General features: G+C 46.0%; 1 protein-coding gene across 2 annotated transcripts in view; it reads right to left on the bottom strand.

The window, feature by feature from the left end:
• Nucleotides 1-21004, bottom strand: part of GALNT7 (polypeptide N-acetylgalactosaminyltransferase 7) — a 233290-nt gene that overhangs the window by 58711 nt on the left and 153575 nt on the right. For both annotated transcript variants that reach the window (XM_089684037.1, XM_089684036.1), the window contains exons 3-4: nt 13264-13430; nt 2376-2506 (exon numbers count right to left, since the gene is read on the bottom strand). In XM_089684037.1, coding sequence (XP_089540163.1) covers nt 2376-2506; nt 13264-13430 — 298 coding nt within the window. The remainder of the gene's footprint in view (nt 1-2375; nt 2507-13263; nt 13431-21004) is intronic.

The following is a 21004-nucleotide window of genomic DNA, read 5'->3' as shown; positions in this document are numbered from 1 at the left end:
ATTCTATACATAAAAATTACAGATTTATACAGTAAACTAGAATTAAAAACATGATAACAAAGTTGCCATATCACATATATCATAGAAAACAAGTAGATGGTGGAGCGACACGTTTCATGTATAGCTTGCTTCTTCAGAATCCACTTGCTTGTACAGTCATTTAATATGGCTAAATAAAAACTCAGAAAATCCTGGGATGAGTGGAGCAAAAACCCAACAGAACAGGATCATGAATCAGAACCCTTAAGAAAACTCTCAAATTCTTTAGGGCAAAATGAATCCCTATCATGCCGGACAGAGATGTCACCATAAATTCAACAATAAATCTGGTCAAAGCCACTAGTGAGGGAAAAATCACCTCCAAACAGCCAAGATGTACAGTGTAATCAAGTCCCAATCATAACTTTGACAACATCCCCTCTATCCGGTATCACCTCCAACTGTAATTTTTATGCATATAATTTGTGTTTGACACATTTAAAGTCCCTACTCTTCCAGCTTTCTTGAGGGAGGCTGGAATATTTTCTGATGGTAACTTGTATTTGATCTGTAGGAGGATTTGCATCTGGTTCGTAGATAATATTGCATGTCAAACATACCTATCAAATAATTATAAATTATCTCAGAAGCGTCTCAATCTGATGTCAAACTGATGCCATCAACGCAAGCCACTTATACTGGACCTTTAAAGCCTAACTCTATTTTTCAGTGAGGTAGTTCATTTGGACCAAGGTGGTCCAAATGAACGATTTCCTTCACAGTCAGTACTGTATAAACTGCATGTAGCAGTAGCTATACATCAATGTGTTCTGGCAGCAGGACAGGACTTTCCCATCCCACTCCATGAACAACTTTGAATAAGGTTGAGCGCTGCTCCGCCATTGACAGTGAATACAAGAGTTCCTTTGATTGGATGAGGCGGAGAGGCAGACAATGGCGTCACAATCTCCACCTCAGCCTATCAGAGGAAGCCTTGTATTCATTCAAACATAAAGCTTCCTGAGAATGACTTGAACAGCACTGAACCAGACTTGATTTTTTTCTGGGAGCGGGCTGGAAGTCCCTGCTTGGTCCAAACTACCTACTTAGAGTTCACCAAAACATGGTGTTAGACTTTAACAACAAAAGGCCTTTCTCTCTACCATAAAGAAAAACTTCTTACCATAATTATGAACTTTATATTACAATGATTCATTTCTTGTTTGCATTTATTTTTCATTTACATTTCATCCCTGTTCATCCTTGTTTCACTTCATTGTATGTGGAGGTGTTACTGAAGTACAGGCGTACCTCGGTTTATGAATTTAATGCTTTCTGCGGGACTTTTCGTACTGCAAAAAATTTGTAAACCGAAACACGGTTTCCCACAGGAATGCATTGAAAACCAATTAATCTGTTCCGGAGGTCAGAAAAAAGTCAATAAGAGTCTTTTATCTGTTCAAAACACTTTATAAAGTGCACTTTAAAAGACAAATACTGTACAGGGACATGATTAAAAATTAATTCGTAAATGCATTGAAAACCAATTAATCCTTTCTGGAGGTCAGACAGAAGTAAAAAAAAAAGTTTTATCTGTTCAAAACTCTTTATAAAGTGCACTTTAAAGACATAGGTGTCCGTTTATGACACAGAGAATAGCTGCGATTCCAAGGATCGCAGCTATTCTCTGGTCATTCACAGGTTATGACACTCAGGAGATCAGCGGAGAACATGTTCAGCCCTTCACTGGAGATCTGTGTTCTCCCTCCAGATTCTCCAGCCCAGAGCTAGAGAATCAGAGGGACCGCAAACTAAGCAGTGATAATTTACTTCTGCTTAGTAAACTGATCTTTTACTGTAATCTCGCGAGATTATAGTAAAATCAGCCATTTTCCACCGTTTGTAGACCATTCTCCAGTGTTTGTAGACCGTTCTCCCTTCGTTCGGAGAACTGCTTCATAAACTGCATTCACAGGAGAACTGTGTTCTCCGAGAATGCCAGAGAACTGAGCAGCGATCATTTATCGCTGGTTCATAAACGGACAGCATAGTACTGTACAGGGACATGATTAAAAAAAAAAATCGTAAATGCATTGAAAACCAATTAATCCTATTGTGAAAAAAATTTGTAAACCGAGGCATTATTTTCAATGGATTTTCATTCGTAAACCAAAAATTACGTTAACCGAGGCGTTCGTAAACCGAGGTATGTCTGTATTGTGATACCATCATCATTATCTGGAGAGTTTGCTGCCATGATTTGGTTTCTGTATAGTGGTTTCAAAACTGAAATTAGTGAATAAGTGCGGACTTATGTTTGACCTTGTATAACTAGAACAACATGTAGTACCCACATCTTCAGATTATGGTGGGCACAGAAAAGCATCCCTTCTTACCTGTCCTATCTTGGCTTTCTGAGCGCCAATGCTTCTAGCTTGAATCAGACCTTCCCTACGTTCATTTCTAAAAACCTTAACCAGGCCATTCCATTGTTTGACATATTCTTCCAACCTTCCCTTTAAATGATCTGAAAAAAAAACCACACAAGTGCAAACGTCATTACATCACATGTCTGTCTTTTTGCATCATAAAATGTGCCTGAACCATGATATCCTTCTTTGCAGCCAGGACAGCAGGCACAGGTCTGTCAGGATAAACAACTGATTGTGCTGCATTGACTAACGCCATTTGCACGGAGAGCTGATGAAATCATGCATCTGATAGCTTATTTGCAGAAGCTATGTTAATTTACATAATCCTCAGAGGATGCTTTAATAGCAAGAGACAACTCTATTCATTTCACAAGAGATATGCTAAGTGTGGTTTGACTGGGAGAGCTAATGGCTGAATGGTTAAACTTTCCTGAGCTGTGCAGCATTGCACGGGAAGAATCAGCAGGCCCTTTAGTATCAACACCACATAGACCTAGACAGTCACACAAGGGAAGGCCTGGCTACAGACACATTACACTACATTTAAGCAATACCATTCAGCTCTAACATGTTTCAGACTTTAGTTGTAGTACTTATTAACAGTAATGATTTCCATTGTAAAGGCTCTGGATGATTACAGTAACTATGTAGCTGTTGTGTATGTAATTCAACTGACAATCTCTAACTATAACCATATAAGTGGTGGCATTCCCAGTCCACTCAAGTTCCTGAGATGTGAAAAAAGGACTCCTTTTAGATCAAAGTACATGAGCAGAGGACACTCCTCAATATCCTAAGTCATGTGGATCATGAAGGATTCATGTGCAAAAAAGTCATTGGTAGGTTAACCCACTAATGCTTTTTTCACTGCTAGCACTTGAAGTTGGTAGATTACAAAACTGAGATGCTGAATGAACTTTTAGTGCAACATAACACTTCTACAAGTTAAATAGAACATGTATTTAAAAAAATGTTTATACATCAGACTAACAAGAGGGACAAGTGAGGGGGAAAGAGGGAGAGAAGGCTCAGAAAGAAGGATTGTTTCGCCAAAAAGGAAGGAGATTTGGAAATTGGAAGTGATTGCAAAGTCTTATTGTTTTTTTTTTAAAATAATATACACGTTATACTTACCTGGGGTCCTCCACTGGTGCTCCTGCTCCTTCTCTTCTGTCAGCTTCCTATGGGCGCACATGTGTAGGCTCAATTCCAAGCCGTGTTCCCTGCGTCCATAGACACACACAGCATGGTTTGGCCATGCCCCGCCTCCAGCTCCTTGTCACGGGATTTAACTGACAGCAGCAGAAGCCAATGGCTCCCGCTGCCTCAGCAAAGCCTGTGAGAGTGGGGATAAGAGAGAGAACTGCGGAGGGGCGTGGCTTGGCGCCGAGCGGAATGGCCGCTTAATGCAGGAGCTCCCGCCGGCCAGATCGGACTGCCAAACAGCGCGGTCGGGAGGGGTAAGATAGACCCCTCACATCATGGGGAAACACGACCGGACGCTCTCCGGCACCCGATCGCGATCCCCAAGGGGCCACAAGCCAGCTGGGAGACATATTAAGGAGCTCTTTAGCTCCCAGGCTCAGAGAGCAGGGCCGCAGCCACCTCCCTCTCTCTCTCAATCCCCCTCTCCCCCTCCCTCTGCAGCCTCTGACACAGACACAGGCTGCTCTTCCTGCATGGCTATGCAGGCTGGAAGTGACACAGCGCCACAGCATGATCTTTCTCCTGCCACACAGTCCTTATCCCTAAAAGATCTACATGCTGTGGCCTCTGATATAAAGGCCTCTCTGGCTACTACCCTGACCACTGCCCTTAATGATTTAAGGGAAGACATCCGCGCAATGGGCTCAAGACTGGCTCAGGTAGAAACGGTCTCCAGTAGCAACAAGAATGCTCTACTCTACTTACAGAGACAGTCAGGGGTCCACACTGCGACTATCAGAGAGTTCTACAGGCAGATTGAAGACTTGGATAACCGTGGCCGTAGACATAACATTAGACTCCGCGGTGTACCAGAATCCGTGGAAAACCCTGATATACCTAAGGCAGTGACAACCATCTTTAACGAACTTCTGGGTCGCCCGCCGGCGACCCCTATTGAGATTGAGCGTGCACACAGAGCAAGTCGGCCCAGGGGGAGCGATGCGGATCCACCCAGAGATATCATTTGCTGCATTGTTAACTTCCCGCTCAAGGAAGATATACTTCGATGCGCTAGGATCAGAAGGCATCTGTCATACGAAGGAGCGGATATACAACTGTACCAGGATTTATCCAGCATGACCCTACAACAAAGGCGAGCTTTGAGGCCACTACTAGAGTCGCTCCGTTCCCATAATATTCTATATAGATGGAGATTTCCGTTTTGCCTTTCAGCTCGGGTTGGTGACCACACATATGACTTGCGAATTCCTGAAGATCTACCATCTTTTTGCTCGTCACTGAATATCCCATTGATCGACCTGCCTGACTGGCAGGGGTCTCTGAGAGGGCTTCCGACCCTGACCCCAGATTCAGCAGATGGTGCAATGGACTGGCAGGGCCACTCCCTTCGTAGAAGACGGACTGTCCCTTTGACTCCTCCAAGACCTCCCATTGGAGGCGCGGTGGTCGCTTCTAGCCCATCGGCCTCCCCCGCGCACAGAAAGCAACGGCACGAGCCTTAAACGGCTCCCGCTCCCCTTTCATCGGGCCACTTCTGTGTAATTTTTTTCAGCTGCCTGTGGTTCATTATATTTCTTCTGTTGTTCCCATGGCCTTCCCTAAGGAACTCCGAATGCCTCCTCTCTCACAACTTGTTTTGCGCTGGACTCCCTTCCCAGTTGACACGTCATTTGTTAGCTTTTTGGGGAATCTACGCCTCTGGACCCTGACCAGCACCCACTAAGGGAAAGACGCCCTGCGGGTGTCTCCACTGTACCCCTGCCTCATTGGTTCTAGAACCTGCTGCGAGTGATAGTCGGTTGCGCCGATGTGGATTTCTTGACCCTCGGCTCGCTCTCTACTGCTGCGATTTGGCTCCCCGCATCCCCCAGCTGAACTTCTGTCCCCTCCTCACTTGGAACCCTCCCAGTGAACTGGTCGCTCAAGTATCCGCCTTAGTGGTCAGCTTCCGGATTGTCCGCCCACCTTTTGCTGCATCCTCTTCGTACCCAAGGGTTCTCATCCTGCCTCAATGTCTGACGCTCTGATATCTTTGAAGAAGCTCCCAGCTGAACTCAGCCTCTCCCTGGCGTTCTGTGATCGGCTACGCCCAGTTGATTTCTTCAGTGCTGGCGCAAGAGGGCTGAGTATTCTATGCACTGTATTTGGGTCTGTGGAGGTGGGCGGGTGGAGGGATGGGGGGGTGGGTTTGTGGTTGGGTGTGGTGGGGGGAGTTTGTGGGGTGGCTCCTGGGGTTAATGCTTCTTGCCTGTGGTTAGATGACTGAGCATCCCCTTCCCTGCTTCCTATAGGGTTGTCCCGCCTGGCCTTGCCTTCTTCTCATTGGGTTATTCCTGTTTCCTGCTCTTGCTGTCAAGCGGCTTCTAGGGATCATAGCTTGGGCGGGGTCCCCTTGAGGTTCATTTCCCCTTTGCTCTAAGGATCTTAGTGGCCGTGCGGTTGTGGGAGAGGTGATGCTCGTCCCTTTTGTGATGATGGGGGCATTGATTATATTACTTATAAACACTTGCAGTATAGGGTTAGTGTTTTGTTTAGTATCGGCTTCACTGGTGCTGACCCTGGGATGTTTAGTCTGTATTTGCTAACCACTTGGGGTTCCATTGTGTTTCTCATTGTTAATGCCTTGATTTTCGTTTGTTTTGCCTCTGCTAACCCGTTGATAACTTTGTTTTTTGTTAAGGAGATGCTTGCAATACTCGTCTTGGCCCTCCACTCTCCTACATTTGTCTTCCCTCGTTTCAGGCCTTGCGACCGTCTCCACATTCTCCAACCCTTCCCTTATATGTGTGTTCTGGAGTTAACCAGACACTCGGGCTTGGACAGCGTGGGGACGGTTTTTTGACCTGATTTATACCTCTCAGAATTTATTCCTGTCCCAGCCTGCGCTTTAGTGCCCCACACATGACTTACACTTTGCCACTTCATGGAGTTGGTATGCGACCCTTCCTACGCGCGTTTTTTCTAGAACCTCCTAAACCTTCTGTCACTACCGACCTCCTCCCGCCTCTTCACATATTTTCTCACCTGATTCCATATTTTGGCGTGATCACCGGCCGGCGGTGGCGTTTATTCTCGTTTCGGCGTCCTCCTCGTTCCCCACACAGTGGGCTCTGTGAGCTCCTACTGATCGTCTATACGGCGCGTTTCACTATATAGTTTGTTTCCATTTCTTGCTTCTCTTTCTCTTTCCACCTCCTTCTTACTTTCTTTCCTAGCTATCTTCCCCCCCCCCCCCTTTTTTTTTTTTTTTTTCTTCTCATAGGGAACAGCGGGTCTCTTCCCCAAGCCGTTTATCTTTTCCACTTTTCCTTCTTATTCTCCCCCCCCCCCTTTTTTTTTTTTTTTTTTCTTCTCATAGGGAACAGCGGGTCTCTTCCCCAAGCCGTTTATCTTTTCCACTTTTTCTTCTTATTCTCCCCCCCCCCTTTTTTTTTTTTTTTTTCCTTCCCTTTCCCCTCATCCCTAGTGCATTTTACTGACGGGTTACCATGTCGGCCTCCACCTCAGTCTCAGGACCATTGTCCTTGAAATGCCTTTCACTCAATGCCAAGGGCCTGAACATGCCCGAGAAGCGTTCCATGTTGCTCTCCTACGTGCGTAAACAAAAAGCGGATGTGGTCTTCCTCCAAGAGACGCACTTTCGCCAGGATTCTATACCCAAACTTTTAAATTTCCATTTCCCTACAGTTATCCATGCTGCTAACCCTCTAGCCAAATCAAAGGGTGTTGCCATCTTACTCGCTAGACATTGTCCTTTATCGGTGTCGGACTCCCTTGTTGATCCAGAAGGCAGATACCTGTTTGTAAAGGGTTTTTGTGCTAAGCGACCTGTTACACTGGCCAATGTATATGCTCCTAACACCAAGCAGGTTTCTTTCATTCGCTCAATTACCACCGCCCTGGCTGGGTTCCAATCCGGAATGTTGATTTTAGGGGGCGACTTGAATGTCCCACTTAGCCCGCTGTTAGACTCCTCTTCAGGTAGCTCCTTTCTGCCGTTCAAGGCCCTTAAACAAATACGCACACAACTACAACATCTACAAATGCATGACTCCTGGAGAACCCTTCACCCTTCTGTGAAAGACTACACATTTTACTCTGCTCCCCATAATAAATATTCCAGGATAGATTATTTCTTCCTGTCGCAATCGGATCTCCCACTCCTCCATGCTGCTTCGATAGAACCTATGGTTCTTTCCGACCATCACCCCATCACCATGACCTTGCGGTTCCCTGATGTGTTCATTCGCTCGAAATTTTGGCGCCTGGATGCTTCCCTTCTTGCAGATCCCGCTATTTTACAGGAGATACGCTCCAATCTGACGGAATATTTTTCCCTAAATTCCTCTCCTGATATCTCCCCCCTCACGCTGTGGGAAGCCCACAAGTGTGTTATCCGTGGCTTCCTCATTGCAGCGGCGACAAAGCACAAAAGAGATAGACAAGAACATTTGAAATTCCTCACGGGCAGGATACACTCCTTGGAGAGGGCGCATAAACGGTCTCTGGCCGCGTCGACCTTATCTGAACTAACGAGTCTACGCTCACAACTTCTTACTGAACTGGGTAGGGTGGTTAAGAAACGATTCATTCTTTCACAAAAGCTGTATTATGAATTTGCTAATAAGAGTGGGAAGTTTCTCGCCAGAGCTCTCCGTGAACAAAGATCCAGCATGACGGTGCACAGAATTAGGGGTTCTGATGGCACTATGGCCACATCTAACCCTGACATTGCCACCCACTTCGAACAATTTTACACTTCCTTATATAATCTCCCTCCGGAACATCCCCCTCTGCCCACTGACAATTCCAGGGCCTCCCTGATTTCCGAGTTTCTCCGCCGTCACGGCCCGGCGGCCCTCTCGGAGGACTTGGCTGCATCGTTGGAAACAGACCTGACACTGAATGAGGTGCAGTGTGCTTTGCAACGGATGAAACCGGGTAAGAGTCCGGGCCCGGACGGCTTTTCGGCGGCCTATTACAAATCTTTCCTTGACATCCTGGGTACCCCTTTCCTATCGGCATTCAACACTTTCTCTCAAGACCCTCAACCTCAAAATCTCCTTCTGGAAGCCCATATCACAGTTATTCCTAAAGGTGACAAGGATGCCACACAGGTTTCTAATTATAGACCCATCTCCCTGCTGAATGTGGACATTAAAATCTTTGCGAAAATCCTTGCCAATCGACTTCTTCCTCTGCTCCCCTCCTTGATCCATTTGGACCAAGTTGGATTTATCCCGGGTAGGGAGGCCAGGGATAATACCATTAAGGCCCTCAACCTCCAACATTGGCTCTGTAAATCTAACTTTCCCGGTTTCTTCCTTTCCCTGGATGCGGAGAAGGCCTTTGATAGGATCGCCTGGGACTATCTGCAGGAGTCTTTGGTGCAATTGGGTCTGGGTGAGAAGATGCTCAATTTTATAATGACCCTGTATTCAGGCCCTACTGCGCGTGTCCGGGTCAATGGCCATTTGTCAAACTCTTTTGCTTTGGGCAACGGTACGCGTCAGGGTTGCCCCCTTTCTCCACTCTTGTTCGTCCTTTCCTTGGAGCCCCTTCTACGGAAGTTGCGCTCTAACCCCGACATCAAAGGAATTGCGGTCTCGGATAAGGAATATAAGCTTGCGGCTTACGCGGACGATATTCTTCTTTTCCTTGCCGAACCGCATATTACTCTGCCAAATTTACTAAAGGACTTTGCATTTTTTCGTTATTTGTCGAACTTTAAGATTAACTTTTCCAAGTCTTTCGCTCTCAACATCACCTTGCCTTCAGAAGTAGTTTCTGATTGTGAGTCGCGTTTCCCGTTTCATTGGGAAAGGGACTCACTTTCTTATTTAGGTGTACAGCTTACCCGCAACCCCGACGATTTATATGCTAAGAATTTTTTACCCACTCTTCGTTCTCTCCAAGGGGATCTGAATAAATGGCACCGTCCTTGCTTTTCGTGGTTTGGAAGAGCTGCGATAATTAAAATGAACATCCTTCCTCGCCTTCTCTACCTCTTTCAAACTCTGCCCATCCACATACCGCTTGCCTTCTTCACATCCTGTAGGAGGCTCTGTTCTCTATTCCTATGGAACCATAAACGCCCGCGCATTGCTTATTCCCAACTGATTCTCCCTAAACTTAGTGGTGGTATTAGCCTTCCTGACCTTCACCGTTACTATTTGGCGTGCCAGCTCTGCCGTGTAGTGGATTGGCATGTCCACTCTGCTTCTAAGGACTGGGTGCAACTAGAACACGCCTTCTCGTCCGCACCCCTGATTTTGATCCCTTGGCTGCCGCTGAAGCATACGCCTCAGGTCCTTCTTACTCACCCTTTGGTAGGCCCTACCCTGAAAGCCTTCCGCTATACCTGCAAATCAGCATCTATTTCTGCGTCTCCGAATTGTCTCACTTCCATCCGACTCAACCCTGACTTCCCCCCTGGAATGCACAAGAACTTTCTATCTGAACATTGGCCGCATGATCAAATTTTGGCCAAACACTTTCTCCACGAAGGCAAGATGAAATCACTCCACGAACTGCGTGACAGCTTGGGTACCCGCAATTTTCCTCTCTGGGTTTATTTGCAAATACGGCATTATCTGCTCTCGCATAAACCTTTCCGTGATTGGACCCGCCCTCTTACCCCTTTTGAGGATATTTGCTCGAAAGGAGAACCGCGTAAGCATTTGATTTCAGAAATTTACCCTCTCTTAATTGAGAATAGGGCCTATAACTCCCTGCCCTCCTGTCAGGCCTGGAATAGAGATTTGGATGATAATTTGGCGGATTCCGACTGGGCACGTGTATTCAAATATTCTCATAAATGCTCCCTTAATGTCTCGACGCAGGAAAACGGTTACAAATTGGTGTCGAGGTGGTATCGCACCCCTTCACGAATTTCTCATTTCAATCCTTCTTATCCCAATACCTGTTGGAGGTGTGGGGCTGCGGACGGATCATTTTTACACATCTGGTGGTCCTGTCCGAGCATTCAACCGTTTTGGCAAGAGGTCCATAGGATTGTAGTATCGTTGACGACCGTGCCTCTGGATCTGTCTCCGGCCCAGTTTCTCCTCCATCATTCCTCCCTTCCGGGGGGACAATATCATAGATCTTTGGCCATGCATATGGTCAACGCGGCCAGACTCTGCCTTCCCGTCCTTTGGGGCTCTTCTCGCCCCCCCTCTGTTCGTGATTGGCTTGTCCGTGTGGGTAAAATGGCAGACATGGAGGAACTAATTGCGTCGGCCCTTGACACTCCCACTAAATTTTCCCACATTTGGGCCTGCTGGATCTACTTCACAACTACTCCTATGTACAGGTCTCTTATGGACCATCAGGTCTGACTTGGTCCGGCTTTCCTGCTGATGTTACTTCTTTACAGTAGTTTTTGTGATAGGCACTGAGACTCTTTTCGACAATGTATCCCTTCCCACGCGACTCTGGCGTTAGCTTAACTCCTATCCCCATGCATGAGTAACCCCAGATATTGCTGTCATTTCTCACCCCATATGTCCCCCCCCCCCCCCACTATTAATTTATTTTGGAATTTTTTTTTTTTTTTTTTTTCTTTACCTTCCACCCCCATCCCCCTCTTTCTGTTTCTATCACTTTTCTCTCTATCTCCCTTTCTCTCTTTTCTCCTCTTTTCTTCTCGCCTCTCGCTTTGCTATGCTACCTGGAACACTAGACATGCCATCCTTTCACTCTCCTCACTTCCATCAACGGCTCCTACCGCAACGTATGCCGGTTTTTGTAACTCTCCACCTTGCCATAAGTTTTTGTCCAATTCCTACGTTCAGATGCCATGACCACTCTTCCTATCGCTACAGCCCTGCTTGGCGAAGCACGAGCGCAGGGGATATTATGTGATGCAATTGCACCCCATACTATACTATATTGGCTCCGGTTTGTTGCAAGCATAACCTTATTGTAGTCGGGTTTTGTATTATTGCATTATCATTATCTGTATTTTCTTGTTTGAGTTACTGCTGTATCGCTGTAGGTTGTGCCTGCTGTTTCGCTTAGGCACCCTGTACATGTCTTTTGTACCATTATGTTCTTTCTTAACCTCTTGCCGACCGCGCATAGCCGAATGACGGCTTCACCGCGGCCGGCCAGTTCTGAGTGGACGTCATATGACGTCCTCCCAGAACGCGCTCTCCTGCATGCCCCAGGGGGCGCGCACCCGGCGATCTCCGTGATCGCTGTGTCCTACGGACACAGCTGATCACGTGATGTGGTGAAAGGCCGATCCCACCGGCCTTTTGCTACGTGATCAGCGGTGTCCAATGACACGCTGATCACAGGGAAATGCAAGTGCCGGTTCTCGGCTGCACTTTCCTCACGCTGTGAGATCGTGAGGAAAGTACTGCCGAGAACCGGCAGTTGTCAGAGCGGGGATCGGCACCGATCATCAGGGCACTGATGATCAGTGCCCTGATGATCGGTGCCCAGCAGTGACACCCGCAAGTTCCGCCCAGCAGTGCGCCCACTAGGCCCGCCCACCCGTTCCCAGCAGTGCCCCCACCTGTGCCCAGCAGTGCCCCCACCTGTGCCCAGCAGTGCACCCACCTGTGCCACTCTGCAGTGCCACCTACCTGTGCCCAGAAGTGCCACCTACATGTGCCCAGCAGTGCCACCCACCTGTGCCCACCCACCTGTGCCCACCAGTGCCACCCACCTGTGCCCACCCACCAGTGCTGCCCACCAGTGCCACCCACCAGTGCTGCCCAGCAGTGCTGCCAGTCAGTGCCACCAGTCAGTGCCCAGGGGTTGTGCCAGTCAGTGCCGCCAGTCAGTGCCCAGAAGTGATGCCAGTCAGTGCCGTCTATCAGTACCCATCATCAGTGTCACCTATCAGTGCCGCCTATCAGTGCTGCATATCAGTGCCGCCTATCCGTGACCCCTAATTAGTGCTGTCTATCAGTGCCGCCTATCCGTGCCACCTCATTAGTACTGCCTATCAGTGCCCTTTAGTGCTGCCTATCAGTGCCCATCAGTGCCGCCTATCAGTGCCCATCAGTGCCGCCTCATCAACGCAAATCAGTGAAGGAGAAAAAATACCTGTTTGAAAAATTTTATAAAAGAAACAAATAAACTTTTTTTTTTTTTCAAATTTTTTGCACTTTTTTTAATTTATAGCGCAAAAAGTAAAGCGCCCAGTGGCGATTAAATACCACCAAAAGAAAGCTCTATTTGTGAGAAAAAAATGATCAAAATTTCATATGGGTACAATGTTGCATGACCGCGCAATTGTCAATCAAAGTGCGGCAGCGCTGAAAGCTGAAAATTGGCCTGGTAAGGAAGGGGGTATAAGTGCCTGGTAGGCAAGTGGTTAATAAAGGCTTTCTTTCTGGAAAAAAAAAAAGAGAGAGAACTGCTACAGAAAGGCACAGTACTGGACTGAGTGAGGAGTAAGGAGAAGTGGAGGGGACAATACTGCTACATGGTGAGGTTATAACTATTTGTATTATTTATTTTAATAATTGCTTTTAGAAAGTAATCTATGTTAAGAGCAGGCTACTCTCTATTAGCAAGGTGTTCACAATTTCGATTCCTATCAGTAGTTTAAGTTCAGTCTACATAAGAGAGAAGCAGAGTGTCGTACATGGTTGCTAAAAAGGTATTGTGGTTGCTTAATATTTCTGTTGCAATGTTTTTTTATGTCCTTCAACTTCTCAGAACTCACCTTTGTTACTGTAGTCATCTATCATGACAATCTCAGCTAGGTATTTCCTAGGGGTCCTTTTGATAACACTGTGAACAGTCCTCATGAGCGTAGACCAGCCTTCATTATGGAAGACAATAATCACACTAGATGTCAGCAGGTTTTCATCATATTGCCAGTACTTGCACCTACAAACAACAAATGTATGTGATCAATGAAAGTTATAGTAGACCTATTTTTTAAAATACACAATATTTCATATAAACATATTGCTGTCACCATCCTTAACACATTTCTTTACTTCTCTGCAAGAAGTATTGAGTCTTGTCATGAAAATGTAAGCAGCACAGTTGATCTCCTTTTCAAAATACCATCTTCCTGACCATCATGTCACTCTCTTTGCTTTAATGTTCTGAAAAAAAAAGTCTTGCACTAAACAACAAAATAGATTCTACAAAAACAAAGAATTCCAGTTTGATTCCAGCTGCCTGGCATGCTGATCCAATGGCTAAAATACCCGAAGCACTGACTTCATTTGCCAAATGCATTTTCCAAGTTAGTTAAGGGAAGCCAAACATGTAGAGATTTATTACTCTAAGCTCAGGAGCTCAATGAGAGTATGGATGAAGAACTCTCCCCAATCCACCACTGCACATGTATCAAACACAAGGCTTGCAGGACAAATCCGGCCCACCAGGGCTGGGCTCCATCGGCTTAGAAGTGGAGCCCAGACCGAGGGAAGACAGCTTTCCGTGCCTCTCTTTTGCCTCCAAGGAGCAGTTTGTCTCATTGGTCTCCTGTACAGAGCACCTTGGGGCTGGCAGGCAGCAGGCACTCTTTCAGAGCTGCGCTCCTGTCTCTGGGCAGGCTTAGGTGGAGGTGGTGGGAAAGGCCGGGGTGTGGCTGTCTTCCTCCCTTCTCTCACATGTGGCCAGTTTACTCTGGCTAATTCAGCTGCTTGGAAATACGAAGGAGAAATGGAGATGACATCCCTGCAAGACTCCTACTTCCATGCAGTAAGGGGCTAATAGATAGAGGTTTTTTCCCTGTTGGAATTTCTCTGCCCTGCCTACTACACTGCAACACAAATGGCCATGGAACTTCTGTTGTATCATAACCTGGGCTGGTCACTGCTCACTGACTGCTCTGCCCTACTGCCATGTACTGCTCACTACTACCCTCCCCTACTACTATTACACATTGCCCTGCCACTACATACTGCTCACTGCCCTCCCCTACTACTAATACTACACATTGCCCTGCCACTACATACTGCTCACTGCCCTCCCCTACTACTAATACTACACATTGCCCTGCCACTACATACTGCTCGCTGCCCTCCCCTACTACTACACACTGCCCTGCCACTATATACTGCTCACTGCCCTCCCCTACTACTATTACACACTGCCCTGCCACTATATACTGCTCACTGCCCTCCTCTACTACTATTACACACTGCCCTGCCACTATATACTGCTCACTGCCCTCCTCTACTACTACACACTGCCCTGCCACTACATACTGCTCACTGCCCTCCCCTACTACTATTACACACTGCCCTGCCACTATATACTGCTCACTGCCCTCCTCTACTACTATTACACACTGCCCTGCCACTATATACTGCTCACTGCCCTCCTCTACTACTATTACACACTGCCCTGCCACTATATACTGCTCACTGCCCTCCCCTACTACTATTACACACTGCCCTGCCACTATATACTGCTCACTGCCCTCCTCTACTACTACACACTGCCCTGCCACTACATACTGCTCACTGCCCTCCCCTACTACTAATAGTACACACTGCCCTGCCACTACATACTGCTCACTGCCCTCCCCTACTACTACTACTACTACACACTGTCTGCCACTATATACTGCTCACTGCCCTCCCATACTACTACTACACACTGCCCTGCCACTATATACTGCTCACTGCCCTCCCCTACTACTACTATATACTGCTCTGCCACTTCATACTGCTCACTGCCCTCCCCTGTTGCTACTACTACACACTGCCCTGCCACTACATACTACTCACTGCCCTCCCCTACTACATACTGCCCTGCCACTACATACTGCTCACTGCCCTCCCCTGCTACTACTATACACTGCCTGCCACTATATACTGCTCACTGCCCTACCCTACTACTATGCACTGCCCTGCCACTACATACTGCTCACTGCCCTCCCCGAATACTACTACACACTGCCCTGCCACTACATACTGCTCACTGCCCTCCCCTACTACTACTACCTGCCCTTCTCCTACTACTACTATATACTGCTCTGTCACTTCATACTGCTCACTGTTCTCCCCTGCTACTACTACACACTGCCCTGCCACTACATACTGCTCACTGCCCTCCCCTACTACACACTGCCCTGCCACTACATACTGTTCACTGCCCTACCCTACTACTACGCACTGCCCTGTTACTACATACTGCTCACCTCCCTCCCCTACTACTACTACACACTGCCCTGCTACTACATACTGTTCACTGCCCTCCCCTGTTACTACTACACACTGCCCTGCCACTATATACTGCTCTCTGCCCTCCCCTACTACTACTACACACTGCCCTGCCACTATATACTGCTCACTGCCCTACCCTACTACTACACACTGCCCTGCTACTACATACTGCTCTGCCACTACATACTACTCACTGCCCTCCCCTGCTACTACTACACACTGCCCTGCACTATATACTGCTCACTGCCCTTCCCTACTACTACGCACTGTCCTGCCACTATATACTGCTCACTGCCCTCCCCTACTACTACTACTACACACTGACCTGCCACTATATACTGCTCACTGCCCTACCCTACTACTACGCACTGCCCTGTCACTACATACTGCTCACTGCCCCCCCATACTACTACTACTACACACTGCCCTGAATTCTCAATGAAGTAGGAGGAGCTAGAGACAATCAGCGCAGCACGATTATCCTTCATAATGAAGCACAATTGTTTCTACCTGAATAAATCTGAATGACTGTGATCTTGAAAAAATATTCAAATTATTTATTATTCAGAGATCCCTTTGAATATTAACACTGGGTAAACTTACTGCATTTAATACACATTATAGTACTAATATAAGCTATAAGAATATATGATAAAAGTAATCTTCTATATATTTAATGGGTATTTAGATGAATATATTTAATGGCTATCCTGTGTGACAAGCATATAAATGTTGGTTTCACTGTGCCAGTGAGTGGAAATACAATATTAAACAGACTTTGAGAGTACTGCATTACATAGTTACTATACTGAGAATACACTATACAGAATTATCTTTATGACAGTCTACACTCCGATATCTGTCAGTTTGTAGGATATGAAACGTGACTTTGAAGTGATCATGTACCGTGAAATGCACAGTCATAAAACTGCAGTTTGGGTTTTAGATTCTACAAGAATGAAAAAGCAATGGACATCTTTGCCTGCATTCACACCTGAGCAGAGAGTGAGCAGCATGTACTTCTGGTGTTACGTGTTTAAAAATGCTCCCATTGAAGTCTATGAGGCTAAAAATACCTGTAAGAGGTATTAAATCCAAAAAATTGGATTTTTTTTGTTACTCATCGTAAAATCCCTTTCTCTGAATTCATTTATACAGCTTTGCTGAATCTTGACCATAGGGTTATATTGCCACTTACAGGACTACGACACTAGACAGAAAAGAACACAGCACCGCCTATGGGCAGTCCTAGCCGGTATAAAACCCCCTTCCTGCTATAGGCAATCCAGTTCTTAACAAAGAAATGTCAGAAGTACAATCTCCATTAACGGTTGGGTGCTGTGTCCATCAATGAACTCAGAGAACGAGATTTTACAGTGATTAACAAAAAATTCCATTTTCTCTTATGTTCATTGATGGACACAGCTATTCTGAATCTTGACCATTGGGATGTCCCAAAGCAGTGCCTTAACCGCCTCCTGCCCGCCATATAAGGTAATGACGGGAACAAGGCAGTTCACTCATTCTGGGAGGATGTCATATGACGACCTCCAACTCTAACCGTGCATGCGTGGCTCTGGGTCCCTCGGACACAGCAGATCACCAATCAACAGAAAGAGCCGAAGATGTCGGCTCCGTCATGTGATCAGTTGTGTCCAATCACAGCTGATCACATGTAAATAGGGAAATGCCAGTTATCGGCATTTCTCTCCTCACGAGCTGTCACGCTGACAGCTCGAGAGGAGTGCTGGTAAAAGGCATTCCTTGGAGGGGACATCTACACTGATCATCAGGGCACTGATGATCAGTGTAGCCCCAGCAGTGCCACTTGTCAGTGTCCATCAATGCCAGCTGTCATTGCCCATCAATGCCACCTGCCAGTGCCCATCAGTGCCTCATCAATGCCACATATCAGTGCCCACCAGTGCACATCAATGCCACATATCAATGCCCATCTGAGCTGCCTTTCAGTGTCACCTATCAGTGCCGCCTATCAGTGCCACCTATCAGTGCCATATATGAGTGCTGCCTTTCAGTGCCCATCAGCGATGCCTGTCAATGCCCATCAGTGCCACCTACTAGTGCCTCCTCATCAATGCCTGTCAGTGCAGCCTATCAGTGCCTATCACTGCAGCCTCATTAGCGCACATCAGTGAAGGAGAAAACCACTTATTTACAAAATTTTATAACAAAAACTAAGAAAAAAAGTTTTTTTTCCAACATTTTCAGTTGTTTTTGGCTTGTTTATCAAAAAATAAAAAACCCAGAGGTGATTACATACCACCAAAAGAAAGCTCTGTTTAAAAAAAAATGATAAAAATTTCATATGGGTACAGTGTTGCAAGACTGCGCAATTGTCATTCAAAGTGCGACAATGCTGAAAGCTGGAAACTGGCCTAGGCAGGAAAGGGGTATAAGTGCCCTGTAGGCAGGTGGTTAAAGAGAGGTGAGCAAAAACAACAACTGGAACAATCAGACAAACATAGCAACCATCCAAAGAACCCCTAAAGGGGCAAACAAGGAACCTGAAACAGTAGCCAGCAAAACCTTGCAGCCAAAATGATTATACAAGGATGCAAATACATCAACTTAGTAAATTTTAGTAAAAGCGTACAAAGATGACCAGGTAGTCAAACCTGAGACACAGATGCCAGAAAGTGCAACACAGAGTGAAAAAATCCTGACAGAGGTTGTACCCATTCCATGCTCCATCCAAAATAAAAAACGTTTGGTTTTAGATATATTTGGGCTGACAGTTTATTGCAGTTAGCTCTTTAGTCCTGCTGTTAGCGGTCTTTGCCTCACAGGCATAGGCTACTCTATGGAAAACAAGCCAGTAAGAATCAATCTCTACTCCTAAAGTGCTTCTACACAGTAAACTTACTGTATTTTTGAAATAATCCATACACATCCACTACTTAATGGTCCTGTAATCTATTTTTTATGAAATTGTTCCTTACTATGTATCTGTGACTCCTTCTTGTAACATCCAACGTGAGCTGCTGTACCTCTCCTTTTTCCATAGCCACCCTCCAATAAGTAGTCAAATTACAGCAGAAAAAAAAAAGTAGTCAATTTACAACCCCCCCCCCCCCCCCAAAAAAAAAAAAAGAAACCAGTTGTCATATTACAAAAAAAGAAAAAGTATAATTTGGAGGAGGCTGAGAGCAAAATAACTTTTTTTTAGTTAAAGAGTACGTACATTGCAAGGATTTTAACAGACTTTGTTGCAGATTCCTAACTTTTGTATAAATAGCTGTTTTTTCTGTGTCCATGTGCAAAGTGAATGTGGCTAAAAAATACTTTATAATTATCAATCAGATACTGCACCTGCAGGGCTCTAACGAGGAAAGTGGCAGGGTCTGCATCCCTTTAAAATGACTTTCCCATTTTGGGAGTAAAATTACATTTTTATTGCGAAGGATGCCTAAAATCTGACTTGTATCTTAGTGCAGACTTCTGGGAAAATCAGTAACTCAATCACAAAAATTAGGAAATTACATTTCTGGGGGGCGTTTTGTAAACCATCTGTGTACAGACCACCTTCAGCTTACTAATTGCACTGCATTTTACAGAAAATTACAGAACTCAAGATTGAAAAGGAAAGGTAATTTTTTTTATAACATTCAATTACAATATGACTTGTGTAGCAATTTTTGTTTGACATTTTTTCCCACAAAAGTGGAGCTACCCTTTAGGAAAATACAGTTATACCAGAACAGAATATATACTGTATATATATATATATATTTTTTTTTTCCCCCAGAGTTTAGCATCACTTTAAATTGTTAAGATAATGTAGATTTATATTATAATTAAAAGTCAGCAGCTACAAATGCTGTAGATACTGACTTTTATTAGGGCTCCTACCTGTCCATACATCCAGCGGTGTCCTTACCCCGAGCTGATTCTTCAATCAGCTGTCGGGTGCTGGGGCCGCCCTCTCAACTAAGGGAAACCTGCAGTGCGCTTTGTAAATGGGCTTCAGTCCTCTGGGACCTTGGAAGTGTCCCATAGGGCTGCAGGAGGGCAGGGGTGAACGTCCGGCTCAATTCACTGCAGCGAATGGACCCGGAAATGGGAGCGGGTACCTGTCAAAACCAGGTACTCGCTCCCCCGCAAAAAGTGCCAAATGTGGCAGCAGAGGGGAGGGCAGAAAAGCGGAGCTTCCACATTTGGTTGGAACTCTGCTTTAAAGTGGAACTTCCACATTTCTGCTTCCTCTAATCCCCCGTCCCACCCAGATTGCCTAGGTGATATGAGCAGAAGTTCAGGCCCCCCTCTGTCCCTGCAGCCTCTTGGGACATATCACAGGTCCTAGTAGGCTGCGGGACCATTCACACAGTGCAACATGGCTTGCGCGTGCGCAGTGTGAAAATGGCTGGGAAGCCGCAAGGAGTCACAGCTGGCTTCGCACAGTTAGCATGGCGGCGCTAGGGACCTGAAGACCGGCAAAGAACTGGCACGGGTAAGAACAGCACTGGATCCCTGGACAGGTAAATGTCCTTTTAATTCACAGTATTTGTAGCTGCTGACTTCTTTTTGGGTGGGTGGGGGGGGGGGGGGTCGACTGAAGAACCGCTTTAACTACTACAGCAATTCTTACACATGTTCATTGGTGGATGGTATTATTTATAGGCAGAAGAGGCTCCCACTACCACTACATAAAAAGTACACCCCCTTTTTTACAATCCTGAGAGCTGGTCCTCAAGGACACCAGCGCCTAGGCAGTCTGCCCTTTGCCAGTGACAGCTTTATCTAGGACACTGGGGGGCACAAACAATAACATTCACAGAAATATTCTAATTGTAGAAACTTTAACATTTCCCCCAGTTTCTGGAAACCTCAAAAAAAAGCAACGACAAACCGTATGTACTGTATAGAAGAACATCCTTGTTCACAAATAACCACAATGTAGAAAACATTTGTCTCAATCATGCATAGACCGTTAGAACTGAGAAGAGTGACTCAAAGCATGCTTGCACACTTCACGTCCCCTGACAAAGAGCAGAAAACATCTGCTCCAAGTTGTATTACTGAGAAGGGAGGAGGGGCAGGCGGAGGAAGCTAACAACCCATGCCTTCAAGAGAAAACACACACAGACAAGACAGACAGCAACAAATGGTTCATTCCTATAGTAGTCATAAAACCCGACTCTTGAAAATCAAGCTTGTAGAAGAATGGCCTGGTATCCTCAAGCATCTGCAAGCAATCTAATAGATGGTGTTTCCCTCAATGACTCTTGAGTTGGCTCTTAGCGGCAAACATGCAAA

Source organism: Staurois parvus, unplaced genomic scaffold, assembly GCF_062004578.1.
Source record: "Staurois parvus isolate SC_StPar_1 unplaced genomic scaffold, SC_StPar_1.0 ptg000334l, whole genome shotgun sequence".
NCBI lineage: Eukaryota > Metazoa > Chordata > Amphibia > Anura > Ranidae > Staurois > Staurois parvus.
The sequence above is the reverse complement of the archived record's forward strand: the minus strand, read 5'-3'. Positions and strand labels throughout refer to the sequence as shown.